General features: G+C 42.7%; 1 protein-coding gene across 1 annotated transcript in view; it reads left to right on the top strand.

The window, feature by feature from the left end:
* SCN10A (sodium voltage-gated channel alpha subunit 10) overlaps window positions 1-15,051 on the top strand; it is a gene marked incomplete at both ends in the record, with an annotated part of 82,560 nt that overhangs the window by 13,377 nt on the left and 54,132 nt on the right. The window contains 4 exons of the mRNA XM_082637707.1: window positions 5,988-6,116; window positions 6,706-6,797; window positions 8,960-9,181; window positions 9,583-9,646. Coding sequence (XP_082493833.1) covers window positions 5,988-6,116; window positions 6,706-6,797; window positions 8,960-9,181; window positions 9,583-9,646 — 507 coding nt within the window. The remainder of the gene's footprint in view (window positions 1-5,987; window positions 6,117-6,705; window positions 6,798-8,959; window positions 9,182-9,582; window positions 9,647-15,051) is intronic.

Raw genomic sequence — 15,051 nt, 5'->3', positions numbered from 1 at the left:
TTTCTCAATAAGTAATAGAAGGATCTCTACTGGTCACTAGAAGTCTCTCAGTAGCCTCCAAAATATTTGACAGATTCAGAAGAAAAAGGAACGCAATCATTTTATGCACAGATAATTTAAAAATCTGAAATGTAAGATTATTTGTAATTTACATAGAATTTCTGACTTTTCGTGTCCTTTAGAGTAGTGTATGAATTTCAAGGACTGACAGTTCATACTGGTTAACGTGGAATTAATCATGGGTACTTTATCTTAACTAATGTATTTTATTGTCCTATGACATTACATTTACATTTGTTAAACTTGCATTTCTCATCTTTACCACTACATAATATTACAATTCAGAAAATGAACCATCATTTCAAAGTGGTTTGCAGAAATATAACAATAGTGATGAAAATAGAAAAATAAATCCTATAAGTAATGAATGGACTCTGTCACAGACATAAAGCTTGAATCTGTATGTCATGAGACAAGTGGACAATGGATGTGGATAATATCACAAAAACAGATAAAAATAAAAAAACAGGGAGCATGACAATCAATAATCATAATTAAATTTTATTGGATCAATGAGCCTTTTGTTCTAGTACCTAAGTTATTATCTCAACATTTTATCAAGTAATAATAGAAAGCTACCAAAACTTCCATATTATTTTCTAATAAAGTTTATCAACCTCACTTTTAAACCAACTGACTGTCTCTAGTACAAATATAAAATAGGATTTCCAGTACAAAATTGTCAAAATTTGATGTTAAAAGTTGAAAGACATGAAAACTATAGAGTCATCATTTGCCCTCATAGCAAAAACAAGCACAATTATACCCTTGCCAGTAAGATATGAAACCAGCTTCAAAATCAATGACAAATATTGTAGTTGGAAAAAAAGTGAAAAATAGTCGATAGAATTCCTTCATCAGAAATATTGGATTTCTTATAATGTGACTGGCATTTAAAAATCAATGACTGTTATGTATGTAAACAAGCAGACATTGTACTTTATAGTTGAATAAAATTGTGAATAAATCAGTTGTCAGTATAGTTTCACCATATATGTGAGAGAGAAGTGGTCAATGACTTTTTGTCCTATTTATCATGAAGCTGATTTTAAAAGATGAGATTTCTGGCTTAATTAAAGATTAGTTTGTAAACTATGAAACACAGTTAAAAAGGGATGTTAGCTTCTACACCAATGTTCATAGCAGTATTATTCACTGTCGTCAAAAGGTTGTTTCCAAATGTCCCATCAACAGATAAATGGATAAATGTCCATCAACAGATAAATGGATAAACAAAATGTGGTATGTGCATACAACAGAATATTCAGCTTCAAAAATGAATGAGATTCTGATATATGCCACAACATGGATGAACCTTTAAAATATTATGCTAAGTAAAATTAGTCAGACACAAAAAGGATTAATATTGTATGATTCCACTTATGTGAGGTACCTAGAATAGGCAAATTTATGGAGACAGAAAGTAGAACAGAGGTTGCCAGGGAGCAGGGGAGGGAGGAATGGGGAGTAGTTGTTTAATGAGTACAGAGTTTCTGTTTGGGATGATGAAAAAGTTCTGGAGATGGATAGTGGTTATGGTTGCACAATTTTGTGAATGCACTTATTGCCACTGAATTGTATACTTAAAAGTGGGTGAATTTTATATGTATTTTACCACAATTAAAAAGAAAAGGTAGTTGAATTGATATTGAAGAAGCTCCAGCTAGATGGTCAGCAAGGAAGGGCATCCCTATACCAATGGAAGATGTTGCTTCCAATGTGGTATGTACACTATTTGTGAAAATAGCAAGCGTCCATAGCATACTTCCAGACCCTGATTCGCTGTTGAGGGACATCATGGAAGTTGTGATTACAAACTGATTGTGGCCACTTAGTATATGTTTCTTCAGCCTACACGGCTGAAACAAGTGAGTACAGGATGTTTTTCTACACTGAATTGCTCTAGCTGGCAAGCAAGAAAAGGTTTGCAGTGTTTTCCAGCAAGATATTAAATCTTTTAAAATGACTATTTCTGTGAATACACATGGCATGTCTCAGGAATACATTTAGGATTTTGAATAGTCTGGATCTTTGACTTCAGGGTCTAAATATCAGAGTTTTTAAATGATTAGACATCATGGCTTCTTAAAACTGAACAGTGGTGCAAATGGCTCAGTGGCTGAGAGTTTGACTTTTCCCCAGTACCAATGATTTTCTTCATTCATCAGGAAAAACACTTAAGGTATGTCTTTGCATATTAAAAATCACATCCAAATGCTACAACTGAACATGCAGAAATACCTTGTGAGCCAAATGTCACCAGAGAGAGGATGTGACTCCATCAGCTGCTGTCTCCCAAGCCGAGACCTTTAACCTTCTAGCTTTCAGTGGCACTAAGCTGGGACACTTGTCCTCTGGTGAAACACTGAAAATAGTCTTTGGAGAGAACTCTCTCCATAATTTCTGGATCTGCATTTGACCTGAAAGGCCAAAATATCTGTCAAAGCTTCCCAACAACCTATAATTCTGAGTTAAGATTTTCTAATTTAGAAAACATAAAGAGTGGGGGGAAACCCGACAAGCTATGGCAGCTGACAGCTCAAACAGCTACCCAGGCAGATATAGATTTCTTTGTGAATGATTTCAAACACTATTTCTCCTCTCACAGATAGGAAAGAAACATTACTGCTATGCACTTTTAAATTTGATTTTTACTTTTATTTAAGATATACAGATCCATGGTTTAAAAGGTCACATAGCTCCATAAAGATTATAACAAAAACAGCAATTTCATGTTTCTCATCTCCTCACCCCTAATCCCATATTTCCAGAGGCAACCACTCTCACCATTTGTTTACTGCTTTCTTCTGATACCTCTCTAGCTCTAAAAATATACTCAGACTACTATTTAAAAATTTTTTTCCACATTAGATATTATCTATTAGCTTTCTGTTATGGAAAAAAAAAGGGATTAGGTCCACATACAAACACTCATTTTCTCTCACACTTCTCTTCCCATTATAGTTATATCATAATTTTTGGTTAGATAATCAGACAATATGTACATTGTCTGACTACATATATGATTATATAATAGTATTGCTAAGCAAATACTATTCACAGCTGTATCATGCAGTATACTTTGGTTACATTTCCTTTTTGCACAATGTTTTTGCTTTCTCTGAAGTTAATAAGGATTTCATTTCTTCATTTGCTCAGTTTTCTGTATATTCATCACTAATTTCTGTATTTTTATCACTAAACTCTTCTCCAGATGTTTAGTTATTGCTTAAATTTACTTGAACGTATCAGATTATCCATCAGTTTCCATTTTTCTTGGGAATATCCTTGGAGTCCCTCAACTCCTGCCTCAATCTGGTCTAGATGTTCCCTAGGCCTGATGTACAGCTCTTTTCCAGAGATTTTTCCTTCTCCGTCCTCTTTTGGATTCCATTTGTCACTCCCCTGCATCCCATATATTCCTCGTTATTTGTTTACTTCCTTGTTTTGGTGGAGCATATCCTCTGGTAACTTTCTTAGATGGGTAGGTGGGAAATAAATTTTCTGAGACTTGGCATATCTTTATACTAGCCTCATCTAAACAGTTTAGCTGGGGAAGCAGCTATAAATTAGAAATTATTTTCCTCAAAATTTTGAAGACATTGTTCCACTGTCTTATAACCTCCAATTTTGCTATTAAGAAATCTGATGGTATTTTGATTCTCAATCTTTTGTATGTGACCTGTGATTTTCACTCCTTCAGAAAAAGTTAGGCTCTTCTCTTTGTGTACAGTATTCTCAAATTTTGTGATGTTGTGCCTTGATATGAACCTTTTTCATTCATTTTCCTGCACACTCGTGGGTATTTTAGCTGAATATTTAGAGCCTTCAGTTTAGGGAAATTTTCTTATATTATTTTTTTTGGTACCCACGCCCCCTGCATTGAGAGAGTAGAGTCTTAACCACTGGACTGCCAGGGAAATCCCTAGATCACCTGTTAATCAGACATTGTACCTATTAGTCTAATTCTCTAATTTTCATATTTTTAATCACCTCTTATTTATTTCTTTTTGTTCCACTTTCTGTGAGATTTCCTCAACTTTATTTCTAGCCCTTCTATTAATGTTTTACTTTTGCTATCATATTTTTGTTTTCAAAAGTTCTCTTTTGTTCTTTGAATATTCTTGTTATAGCCTTCTATATGTATCCAGTATCTTCTCATCTCTTAACTCTCTAAAAATATTAATGATAAGGGTTTTTTCCTGACTCTTCTTCTATCTGCATTGTCTTTTTTTCTTTTTCTTTCTTTCCTGTTTAGTTCTTTTAGTCTTTGGTGTTAGAAGTAGCCTTCAGATTCCTGATGCTCATTGGCTGGCTGTCCATATTAAAAGTGCAGCAACTTCTTGAGCTGTTAACCTGACTGACAGGCTTCTAGGAACTTACTGAGGGGAAGAAGTGGGTGGGTGGGAAGGTTGTCTGCCTTTTAGTACATATGTAAATTTTTCCTTTATACCCCTGTTTCAGGATGCAACTCTCTCCCTCTTGTTCAATCCAGTCTATTTCCAGATCAGAGGAGGCAGTTCCTCCCTGAATGGTTGGTGTGGAGGGGGATTTAGAAAGCCCAACTGCTTCTTGTAAAGATTTTCAAACTGCCCTTTCAGCCCCTCTTGCCACTGTCTCCCCAGGCCCCACTTTCAGAGGTATTTAGCATCCCTAAGTCCTAAGGAGCTCTGCCATGTGGGTTGGCTTGCTTCTGGGAACTCCCTACTTCCAGCTAAGGTTTCAGCTTTCTAGGGTCTTCTCTGTCAGTTACCACTCATCCGTCTTCACTCTAATTTCCAGAGTGCTGTTATGTTCTCCATTATCATTGCCCTAGTGAATTTATGCTTTTAAAAAAATTCTTTTTACTATCATTTAAGAAGGATTTCCAAAAGGTTAGAGGTAAATACATGTCTTCAATCTGCCATATTTAATCAAAAGTCTTTTCATTTTTCATACCAGGGTTTACATTTAGAATTTTATAAGTTTTTAAAATGTAATGTATCCAAAATTAGGTGTGATTTATGCATGCATCTGAATCCCTTTGGTCAGTGGTTCTAAAAGGGTAGTTCCTCAGGCCATCAACATTAGGCTCTGCTGGGAACTTGTGAGAAATGCAAATCCTTGGGCCCTACCCCAGACTTAACGAGTCAGAAACTCTGGACGTGCAGCCCAGAAATCAGATGCTTGAACAGCTCTCCAGGGGGTCAGATGCGTGCTAGAGTCTGAGAGCCACTGCTGTTGGTGATGGAGGGATTCTGAACACTTGAGAAACACTACCCTACTCTCAACCTAAGCTTCAGATCCATCTCTTCAAATCCAAACCCACAGAGTGCCCAGCAGAGTGGCTGTTTTGAGATGACTTCCTCTAATAGGATCCATCCTCCTGAGAAAATGTGTGTGAGCTCAGATGCTCTTTTCTTCCATGACACCTAGTTGTTTACTGCCTTAGACAGTAAACAGACCGGGATCCCTGAGGCCAGAAATGCTGGCAGACCAGGCACGGTATGAGAAGAAAAGAGTCAGAAGTAGAGAAGTTTGGAGAGGAGGGATGTAGTTGGGCCTCCTCCCTCTTCCATATTTTCAGCCATCAACAAGTTGAGAGAGGAGTTGCCAGCTTCCCTCAGGGCAGAAATCCTCAGGGAGCCTCATGGAACAGTAGGAACTTTGTTCTGAACCTCATGGTGCCAGAGGTTCTCACCTGCCATCGCCCTCTGCCTACCTTCAGAGCAGCAGAGGCTGCCGATCATCCCACCGCCCCCCCCCACCCCGTACGTGTGACTCCTCTGAGTTCCTCCGTCTGCGTCTCATCTCCCTACCTTCCCTTCTTCCCCTTCCCCACCTTGGCGATGATCTTTGCACGTTCTCCTTTGGAACAATCACAGCCGCTGTCCCTCTGAGCTCTCTCCAAGGCACAGTTAATACTCCCTTTCCACCTTCCCTCCCAGGTATGTCTTCACTGTCATTTATACCTTTGAAGCCTTGATAAAGATACTGGCAAGAGGATTTTGTCTAAATGAGTTCACTTACCTGCGAGATCCTTGGAACTGGCTGGATTTTAGTGTCATCACCCTGGCGTGAGTATTTCTCCACACTGACTGGTATGTGCATCTGTGTAGGGCTTGTAGGTGTATCCAGGCTGCCACTCTGGGGATGTTTCCTTATCTCTGTCCAGCTTCCTCATTAGGGACTGTGTGGCCTAGGGTTTCTTTGCCAATGACTGTTGCTTTGGGAGTCATTTTCTAGGGTTAGTCCCATACACTCAGGGAGAAGTTGGAGACCTCAGATCTGAGCTGATAACTGGCCTGTCAAAGTGGATCAGACAAGGCTCAGCCTTGTACCTACCAGATATGAAGGTCTTTACCTGAGAACCAGTGCCTGAGAAGACAGGTTGGCCACACCCACATGCTTCAATATCCATCCACACATGTAGCACACGGAGCCTTCTAGATCACAATGCATCTTCTCAAAGGGGCCATTCTGGAAAATATTGCTTTAATTAAATCAGTGTTCATGTCAGTCTATAAGTGGAAGTGCTAGTAGATTCTCAGTGTCTGTTCTGGGTCCTTCCTAGGCTGGTGTTACCCAAAATTGTCCTGATTTATGCTGCATGAATTCCCAAGTACCTATTCTTGCAGAGATGCTGACTGACTTCTGGTCCTACAGGTATGTTGGTGAAGCCATAGATCTCCGAGGGATCTCAGGCCTGCGGACGTTCAGAGTCCTTAGAGCTTTAAAAACAGTGTCTGTGATCCCAGGTGAGCCGCTTTAACCAGCACATTTACTCATAGAGCTTATGTTGGTTTCCACAGCCTAATGTACCACTTTGATTTTCAGAAGAGCCCTATAAATTTCTGGGACACGGACTACTGTCCCCATTTAAGAGACAAAGAGACTGAGGCCCAGAGAGTAGAAAACACAATCCCAAATCCTCATCACTAGAGGCATTTGTGACCTGGAAACCTCATGTCCTGATTCTCAGCCAACACTCTGTCCACAGTACCCCATGGTGTCTGTAAAGGACAAGAAGGTCAAGTCTTCATTTTATGTTCTCATTGTGGGGTTCAGGCAAGCCTCCAGTCATATTCTCATTTATACTTTAAACCAAAATGTAAACTTGGAAACAGTGAAGAAGGAAAAAGGCAGTCCTAGGCTCTGGTGAGTATCTTCCCCATTTCCATGGATCTGAAAATTTGGGCCTCAGCCCTGTCTTTGGACCCACAGAAGAGAAAATAATTAGACAATTCTTGATTACAGGCAATTCAGAAACAAAAATAATGTATCAGGGCTCATCTTACCAGGCCTCCAATAAGTAGCCCAGTGATACTCCTCATCTCCCACGGGGTTGATGGAGGGGATAGTGAGGCCAGAGACCAGGTAACAGCCCTGAGATGGGACTCAATGCTTCTGCCTTGTGGCCTGATGGGTTATCTCCCCTCCCTCACCCCTGAGAACCCATGCTGTCATCTGGGAAATAGAAATACGCTAGAGTGGAAGTCCCTTTCCACGGTTCTGTGACTGGTTCTGCAGGGAACGACTGAAAAGTCTTTGCCAACTTCCACTGGACAAGCTTCTTCATGAAGAAAATCACTGCAATAAGTAGTCAGTTCTGCTGCTTGGTACCTCTCTCACCTACTCCCAGCCAGGAAGACCCTGAGTCTTGTCTACAAGACCTGGCCTGTCCTGACCCTCCTCTCCCTGCCTCATCTCTCTCCTGTACCCACCTCACACCACATTCCAGAATCCGCCTGTGGTTCCACAGATACTCAAAGCTTTTGCTCATTGCCCAGCCCTGGGCCATGCTGCTCCTCTGTCAGGAAATCCCTCCTCCTTTCTTCACTCAACTCATATGCATCCTCAGGGCTCTGCCACGCTCTGACCTCCTCAAGGAGACTCCCTGGTCCTTCCCATCTTCCCCAGCCTCCACCTCATCTTACCCCGACTCCCAGGCTTCTGTGAGGGGCTGTTCCTCTGTGTGTCCACCTGCTCAATAATGCTATGGAGTTTCTCCTCACTCATCAGACAGCCCCACCACAGGCCAGTGCCTTAACCATTGCTCGGCTCCCAGAGGGGACCACATGGGGCAGGGTGTGCTCAATGGGTTATTTGTTGACCAAAATGACAACGCAAAGCTAGATCGCAGTCTGCTTCCCTGGTTAGAACTCTTTCTGCTACTTGGGAAGCTGCTTTCCCGAAGAAGGTGTTTTCCTTTGCCAGAGCAACAAATCATCTTTCCTTAAACAAGCAGGGGCCCCATCTTTGCTGCCAGCTGTGCTCCTTCTCAGATTCTCTGTTTCTTCCTCAGTGACTCTCAGTGTCTCTCATGGCTTCACACTGTTATGTTCATCTCTGTGTCTTTGCATCTCTGTCTCATTCTATCTCCCTTACATGTCTCTCTCCCCCTCCCTCCCTCCTTTCTTCCTCCTCCTCCTCCTCCTTTTCTCTTTCTCTTTCACTCACTCACACACACACACTCACACACACTGAGGTACGTGTGTCCCCAGCCTCGAGCTGCCTCCCAGGACTGAGATAAGGACAGAAAAACAGATACCAAATGACTGGAATGAAGTTAGTAGCCTCACGCCTAGTGTAGTGCCTGGAACATAGCAGGTACTCATCAATTATTTTTTAAATTGAATTGCTACTCTCCAGAATTTATTAGCTTTAAAATGAAATGCATTGCCTGGATCTCAGTTGCTTCATCTTTACAATGGGACAATAATCTCTGCCTGCCTCTCAGGCTTCTTGCAAGGTTCAGATGAGAAACTGGGCTTGGAACTGCCCTAGAGTTTGTAAAATACCTCACACCTGTGTGTAGTGAGACAGTAGGATGGCTAAGATGCAAGCGTTTCAGGCACACGTGTGTGTCCTGCGTGTGGCACCTCATCCACGTGAGAGTATCAGTGTCATCTTCCCACAGGGCTGAAGGTCATCGTGGGAGCCCTGATCCACTCGGTGAGGAAGCTGGCTGACGTGACCATCCTCACCATCTTCTGCCTGAGTGTCTTTGCCCTGGTGGGCCTGCAGCTCTTCAAGGGCAACCTCAAGAACAAATGTGTCAAGAATTGCACAGTTGTCAACGAGACGGCCAATTACTCTTCTCATGAAAAACGGGAGTGGAATTTCTGTCATAGGGACCCAGGTCTGGTTGGCAGGGGGTGTGAAGCCCCTGCATACCTGTATAGACATATATTTTGATTCCTCTTTTCTGCTGAAATGCTTCTCATGAGTTGTGTTTTACTTTTGGGCCCCCCATTCTCTGTTGCCAAATTTCCTTTTACAAGGAAATGAGCTATAAATCCAGAGGCAGGTCATTCTGCCTCTGCTGAAGGAAGCTCAAAGCTGAAGCCACTGCTCAGCTTTTCTCTTCCCAGATGAGACATTTCCCCTTCCAGGCGTCCCAGCATATCCAGTGAGGGCACATGGCCAAGGGCTCTCTCCTCACTCTGGCAGAAGACTCAGCAGGTGTTGATTTCACCACTCAAGGCTTGAGTTGAGGGTTGAGAACCATGTGAGGCTTTCAATTCTTCCTTTATTTTGCAGATTTCTACACCAACAAACCAGGTACTTCTGATCCCTTACTGTGTGGCAATGGATCTGATTCAGGGTGAGTGCCCAAGCCATGACATAGTACCAATGCCCAGCAGCCCTTTCTCCTTCTTGTCATCAGCTTTTTCTGAGTGAAGCCTGGGTTGCAAGTCCTGAGGAAGATGTAGAAATTAATAAGTCATGGCCTCTGCCATCCCAGGCTCATGAGGAGGGAGTGTATGAGTTAGTTCTTGCTGTGTAACAAACAACCCCAAGATTTTGTGGTCTAAAACACCAGCCATTTACTTAGCTCAGGATTCTGCAGATCTGCACATTAAGCTGAGATCAGTCTACTGTTCTTCTGATACTGACTGGGCTCATTCATGCATCTGCAGACAGTGGATGGATTAGCAGGGGTCTGGCTGATCTAGGATGGCCTCAGCTGGGGTGTTTTGTCTCTGCTCCGTGTGGTCTCTCACCCCCGCATCAGACTAGTCCAGGCTTATTCTTCTGGTGGAGGCAGGACTCCAAGAGAAAGAGTGGAAGTGTTCCAGGTCTCTTGAGGCCTAGGCTTAGAACTGGCATAATATCACTTCTATTGCATCCTATTGACTAAAGCAAGGCACAGCCCAGTCCAAATCCAAGGAATGGGGGAATAGACTCCACCTGTTGCTGGGAGAACCTGCGACATCATATTAAAAGGGGCGTGGAGACAGAGATGGGAATAACTGTAATTTTTGCAAACAGTCTGCCCCAGGAAGGAACAAATATTTATTAACTATGTTTTATGTCAAATGCTCTACATTTAATTACAACTCTACCACATGGGTTTCATTATCCTCACATAGCAGAGGAAGAAACACATGCATCAGACTTTGCAGTTTCAATTCGTACAGAGGCCAGACACATAACAACAAATGTGAGTAGCAGGCTGGGTGGGAACCATGATCATGAGAGTTCATGCTCCATCTTAAGGGGTAGCCACTTCTCAGTTCAGCTTTTCGTTGTCATGTGGAAATGTAGGTCCACTGTTTCCAGAATGACCAAGTTTTTAAAAGAGAGACAGGAAATTGCAATTTTTATTTAAACTCCCTTAACTATAAACATTGGCTACCAATTTCAGAAAATGTCTACATATTGTGGGCCAAACAAAATATTTCAGCAATGCAAATTCAGCTAGCAATCTGCCAGTTTGTGAGCTCTGATGCATATACAGAAAGATGCTATGCTGTGAAGTACCTGTCCTAGAGGCTCCCTGGGCTGGGGAAACACAGTGAGGTGATGGTGTGAGACAGGGAGGATGTCAGGGAAGGTTTTCTAGAGGTGGTGACTGAGGTGAGATTGAAGGGTAAACAGGATGTCTCCAGGCTGGATGAACAAGAGATGGTTTGGATGGAGCCTTTATTTTTTAAATTTTTTTAAAATTAATTAATTTATTTGTTTATTTTTGGCTGTGTTGGGTCTTCGCTTCTGTGCGCAGGCTTTCTCTGGCTGAGGGGAGCGGGGGCCACTCTTCATTGTGGCGCGCGGGCTTCTCATTGTCGTGGCTTCTCTTGTTGTGGAGCGCAGGCTCTAGACGTGCAGGCTCAGTAGTTGTGGTTCACGGGCTTAGTTGCTCCACGGCATGTGGGATCTTCCCAGACCAGGGCTCGAACCCGTGTCCCCTGCATTGGCAGGCAGATTCTTAACCACTGTGCCACCAGGGAAGCCCAGATGGAGCCTTTAGATGGCAGAACAGAATGTGAGACAAAGCAAAGGGGTAGAGGGCCCCTTAGGTCTGCCTGCTGCTTTGACCACAGGAACAGGTGTGAGCAGAAAGAGATCAGGCAACAGATCAGAAAGACTCATCCCTCCCATCTCCATGGCGAGGGGTTCTGGAAACCCGAGCCCACGCAACCCCCTCCCTGAGTGGCTAACAGCCCTATATTGCACAAGTGGAGTTGGCTGGGAACTTTATGGAGTTCTGCCTTCATCAGCTCCCCAGGAAAACAATCTCAGCTAGAGCTGAGGGGTGGGACTAACAGGAGAATTTGAGCAACACAGGCCCCTTGGCCTGTTTCTTCACGAATGCACTTGGCATTTTGTTCTTGAGTTCAGGAAGAGGGTTGTTCTGATGTCAGTTTTCATTTGCCTTAGACTTAAATTGAAACCTAGGACCCGTCAGTGTCCTCCTCCTGTCTAATGGCATTTCTCATGAGGATGGTTCCACAGTAGCCCATGCACTGACTGTGGTAAAGCTGTGGGGTCCATCCATGGGGCCCCCCTCCAACTCTGAGAGAGACCAGCTATCCTGCTGCATAGGTCCTGGCCAGGCGGGGAAGGAGTGGCTAGGGCTGGGATGTTAAGTAGAGACCAGCTTAGATGATGGGCAGAGTGAGCCCTGACAGGCATGCTGTGAGCACCGAACCTGGGTTCTGTGCTGAGCTGCAGAGAAGCCAGAGCCCTGAGCAAAAGCCCACAATGACCAGTGACACTGCAGGGAGAAAGTCCAGGGTCTCAAAGTGGAGAACAAGTACCAGGAAATACTTGATGATTTTCAGCATTCTTTCACATACATTATTCTAGTCCATCTTTTTGGTAGCTTCAGATTAAAAACACCAAGAAATTTATTTCTGCATTTTACGTACAATATTTGCTATGCTGAAGGCATCTTGCAAGAGCCTTTACACCGTGGTCTCATTTAATACTCTGAGCAGTTAGTTGTTGATGTGTAGCAGCTATAGAGGTGTTCTATGGCAGACATAGAAATAGGCTGCCCTTAGTGTTAACTAGCAAACCTACAGGTAATGGGTTAACTAGCTCCTTGGGAGAGCAGAACCAAGAGACTGTCTTTATATGTGGGTCTACAGAGTCTGGAAACTCACAAATCTCCAACCAAGGTTGGAGACAGAATTGGGATTTAGTTATAATCAAGTTGTCAGGCCCTAATCAATTCTGTGGGTTCCTGGATGTGTGTTTGTATGGATGTCTGGAATAAGAAGACCCCCCAGGGTTGGTGTTGGTGGAGGAATCCTGAAGTAGAATCCCGAACTACAAAAAAGGCGTTACTGTCTCCTCAACCAGGCCATCTCACTGGGGTGCAGGGGAGCACTCACATGCCTCAAGCTTAGAGATGCTTCGCGATACCAACATACCCTCTTATTATGAGAGAGGGCAGTGCAGCCCTAGCCATCCCAGTGCTCACCAGGCAGTCATCTTCAATTTGGCCTTCCTTCATAGGTCAGTCTTCATAAACTACTGGACAGTTATATTTCTCCTTTTAAATAAATCCATTGGCATCTGTGTGCTTTTAGACAGCTGACTTCTTCTCTCTGAACCCCAGCTTCCACATCTGTTTTTTTTTTTTACATCTTTATTGGAGTATAATTGCTTTACAATGGTGTGTTAGTTTCTGCTTTATAACAAAGTGAATCAGTTATACATATACATATGTTCCCATATCTCTTCACTCTTGCATCTCCCTCCCTCCCACCCTCCCTATCCCACCCCTCTAGGTGGTCATAAGCACCGAGCTGATCTCCCTGTGCTATGCGGCTGCTTCCCACTAGCTATCTATTTTACGTTTGGTAGTGTATATATGTCCATGCCACTCTCTCACTTTGTCACAGCTTACCCTTCCCTCTCCCCATATCCTCAAGTCCATTCTCTAGTAGGTCTGTGTCTTTATTCCCATCTTACCCCTAGGTTCTTCATGACATTTTTTTCCCTTAGATTCCATATTTATGTGTTAGCATACGGTATTTTTCTTTCTCTTTCTGACTTACTTCACTCTGTATGACAGACTCTAGGTCTATCCACCTCATTACAAATAGCTCAGTTTCGTTTCTTTTTATGGCTGAGTAATATTCCATTGTATATATGTGCCACATCTTCTTTATCCATTCATCCGATGATGGACACTTAGGTTGCTTCCATGTCCTGGCTATTGTAAATAGAGCTGCAATGAACATTTTGGTACATGCCTCTTTTTGAATTATGGTTTTCTCAGGGTATATGCCCAGTAGTGGGATTGCTGGGTCATATGGTAGTTCTGTTTGTAGTTTTTTAAGGAACCTCCATACTGTTCTCCATAGTGGCTTACCAATTCACATTCCCACCAGCAGTGCAAGAGTGTTCCCTTTTCTCCACACCTTCTCCAGCATTTATTGTTTCTAGATTTTTTGATGATGGCCATTCTGACTGGTGTGAGATGATATCTCATTGTAGTTTTGATTTGCATTTCTCTAATGATTAATGATGTTGAGCATTCTTTCATGTGTTTGTTGGCAATCTGTATATGTTCTTTGGAGAAATGTCTATTTAGGTCTTCTGCCCATTTTTGGATTGGGTTGTTTGTTTTTTTGTTATTGAGCTGCATGAGCTGCTTGTAAATTTTGGAGATTAATCCTTTGTCAGCTGCTTCATTTGCAAATATTTTCTCCCATTCTGAGGGTTGTCTTTTTGTCTTGTTTATGGTTTCCTTTGCTGTGCAAAAGCTTTTAAGTTTCATTAGGTCCCATTTGTTTATTTTTGTTTTCATTTCCATTTCTCTAGGAGGTGGGTCCAAAAGGATCTTGCTGTGATTTATGTCATAGAGTGTTCTGCCTATGTTTTCCTCTAAGAGTTTGATAGTTTCTGGCCTTACATTTAGGTCTTTAATCCATTTTGAGCTTATTTTGTGTATGGTGTTAGGGAGTGTTCTAACCTCATACTTTTACATGTACCTGTCCAGTTTTCCCAGCACCACTTGTTGAAGAGGCTGTCCTTTTTCCACTGTACATTCCTGCCTCCTTTATCAAAGATAAGGTGACCATATGTGCATGGGTTTATTTCTGGGCTTTCTATCCTGTTCCATTGATCTATATTTCTGTTTTTGTGCCAGTACCACACATCTGTTTTTAAAATAAAGGATTATTGAGATGATTAAATTATAGCATTTGTAAAGCACTTAGGAGAGAGAGAGGTACACAGTACATGCTCAGTTATTGGAAAGTGGTGGTTTTTTTTTTTTTTTTTTTTTTTTTTTTTGTGGTACACGGGCCTCTCACTGTTGTGGCCTCTCCCCTTGTGGAGCACAGGCTCCAGATGCGCAGGCTCAGCGGCCATGGCTCACGGGCCTAGCTGCTCCGTGGCATGTGGGATCCTCCCGGACCGCGGCACGAACCTGTGTCCCCTGCACTGGCAGGCGGACTCTCAACCACTGTGCCACCAGGGAAGCCCAGAAAGTGGTGTTTTGATTGTTGCATGTAATTGGTCAGTGAACTTGGCTAATTGTGAGTCCTCCTTTGAAAGACAGCTCTGCAGGTGATGCCAACTGGCTCAGGTTTTACTGACTCTGCCTCCCCTGGTGTCAATTTGCAAAGAGCTCACCATCTTATGGGGTCATGTCTGGGCAGCCAGCTAGCCTTCTAGAGGCCATTTCTCTTTGCATGAAACTCTGACGTGAAGGTATTATGTTACCAGGGTGGGGTGGGGCAGGGAGGGTGGGGTATCTCTTCTAGGGCC

The sequence above is a fragment of the Mesoplodon mirus genome (assembly GCF_964341445.2).
Source record: "Mesoplodon mirus genome assembly, chromosome: 12".
Taxonomy (NCBI): Eukaryota; Metazoa; Chordata; class Mammalia; order Artiodactyla; family Ziphiidae; genus Mesoplodon; species Mesoplodon mirus.
This window is presented reverse-complemented; position numbering and strand designations above follow the sequence as displayed.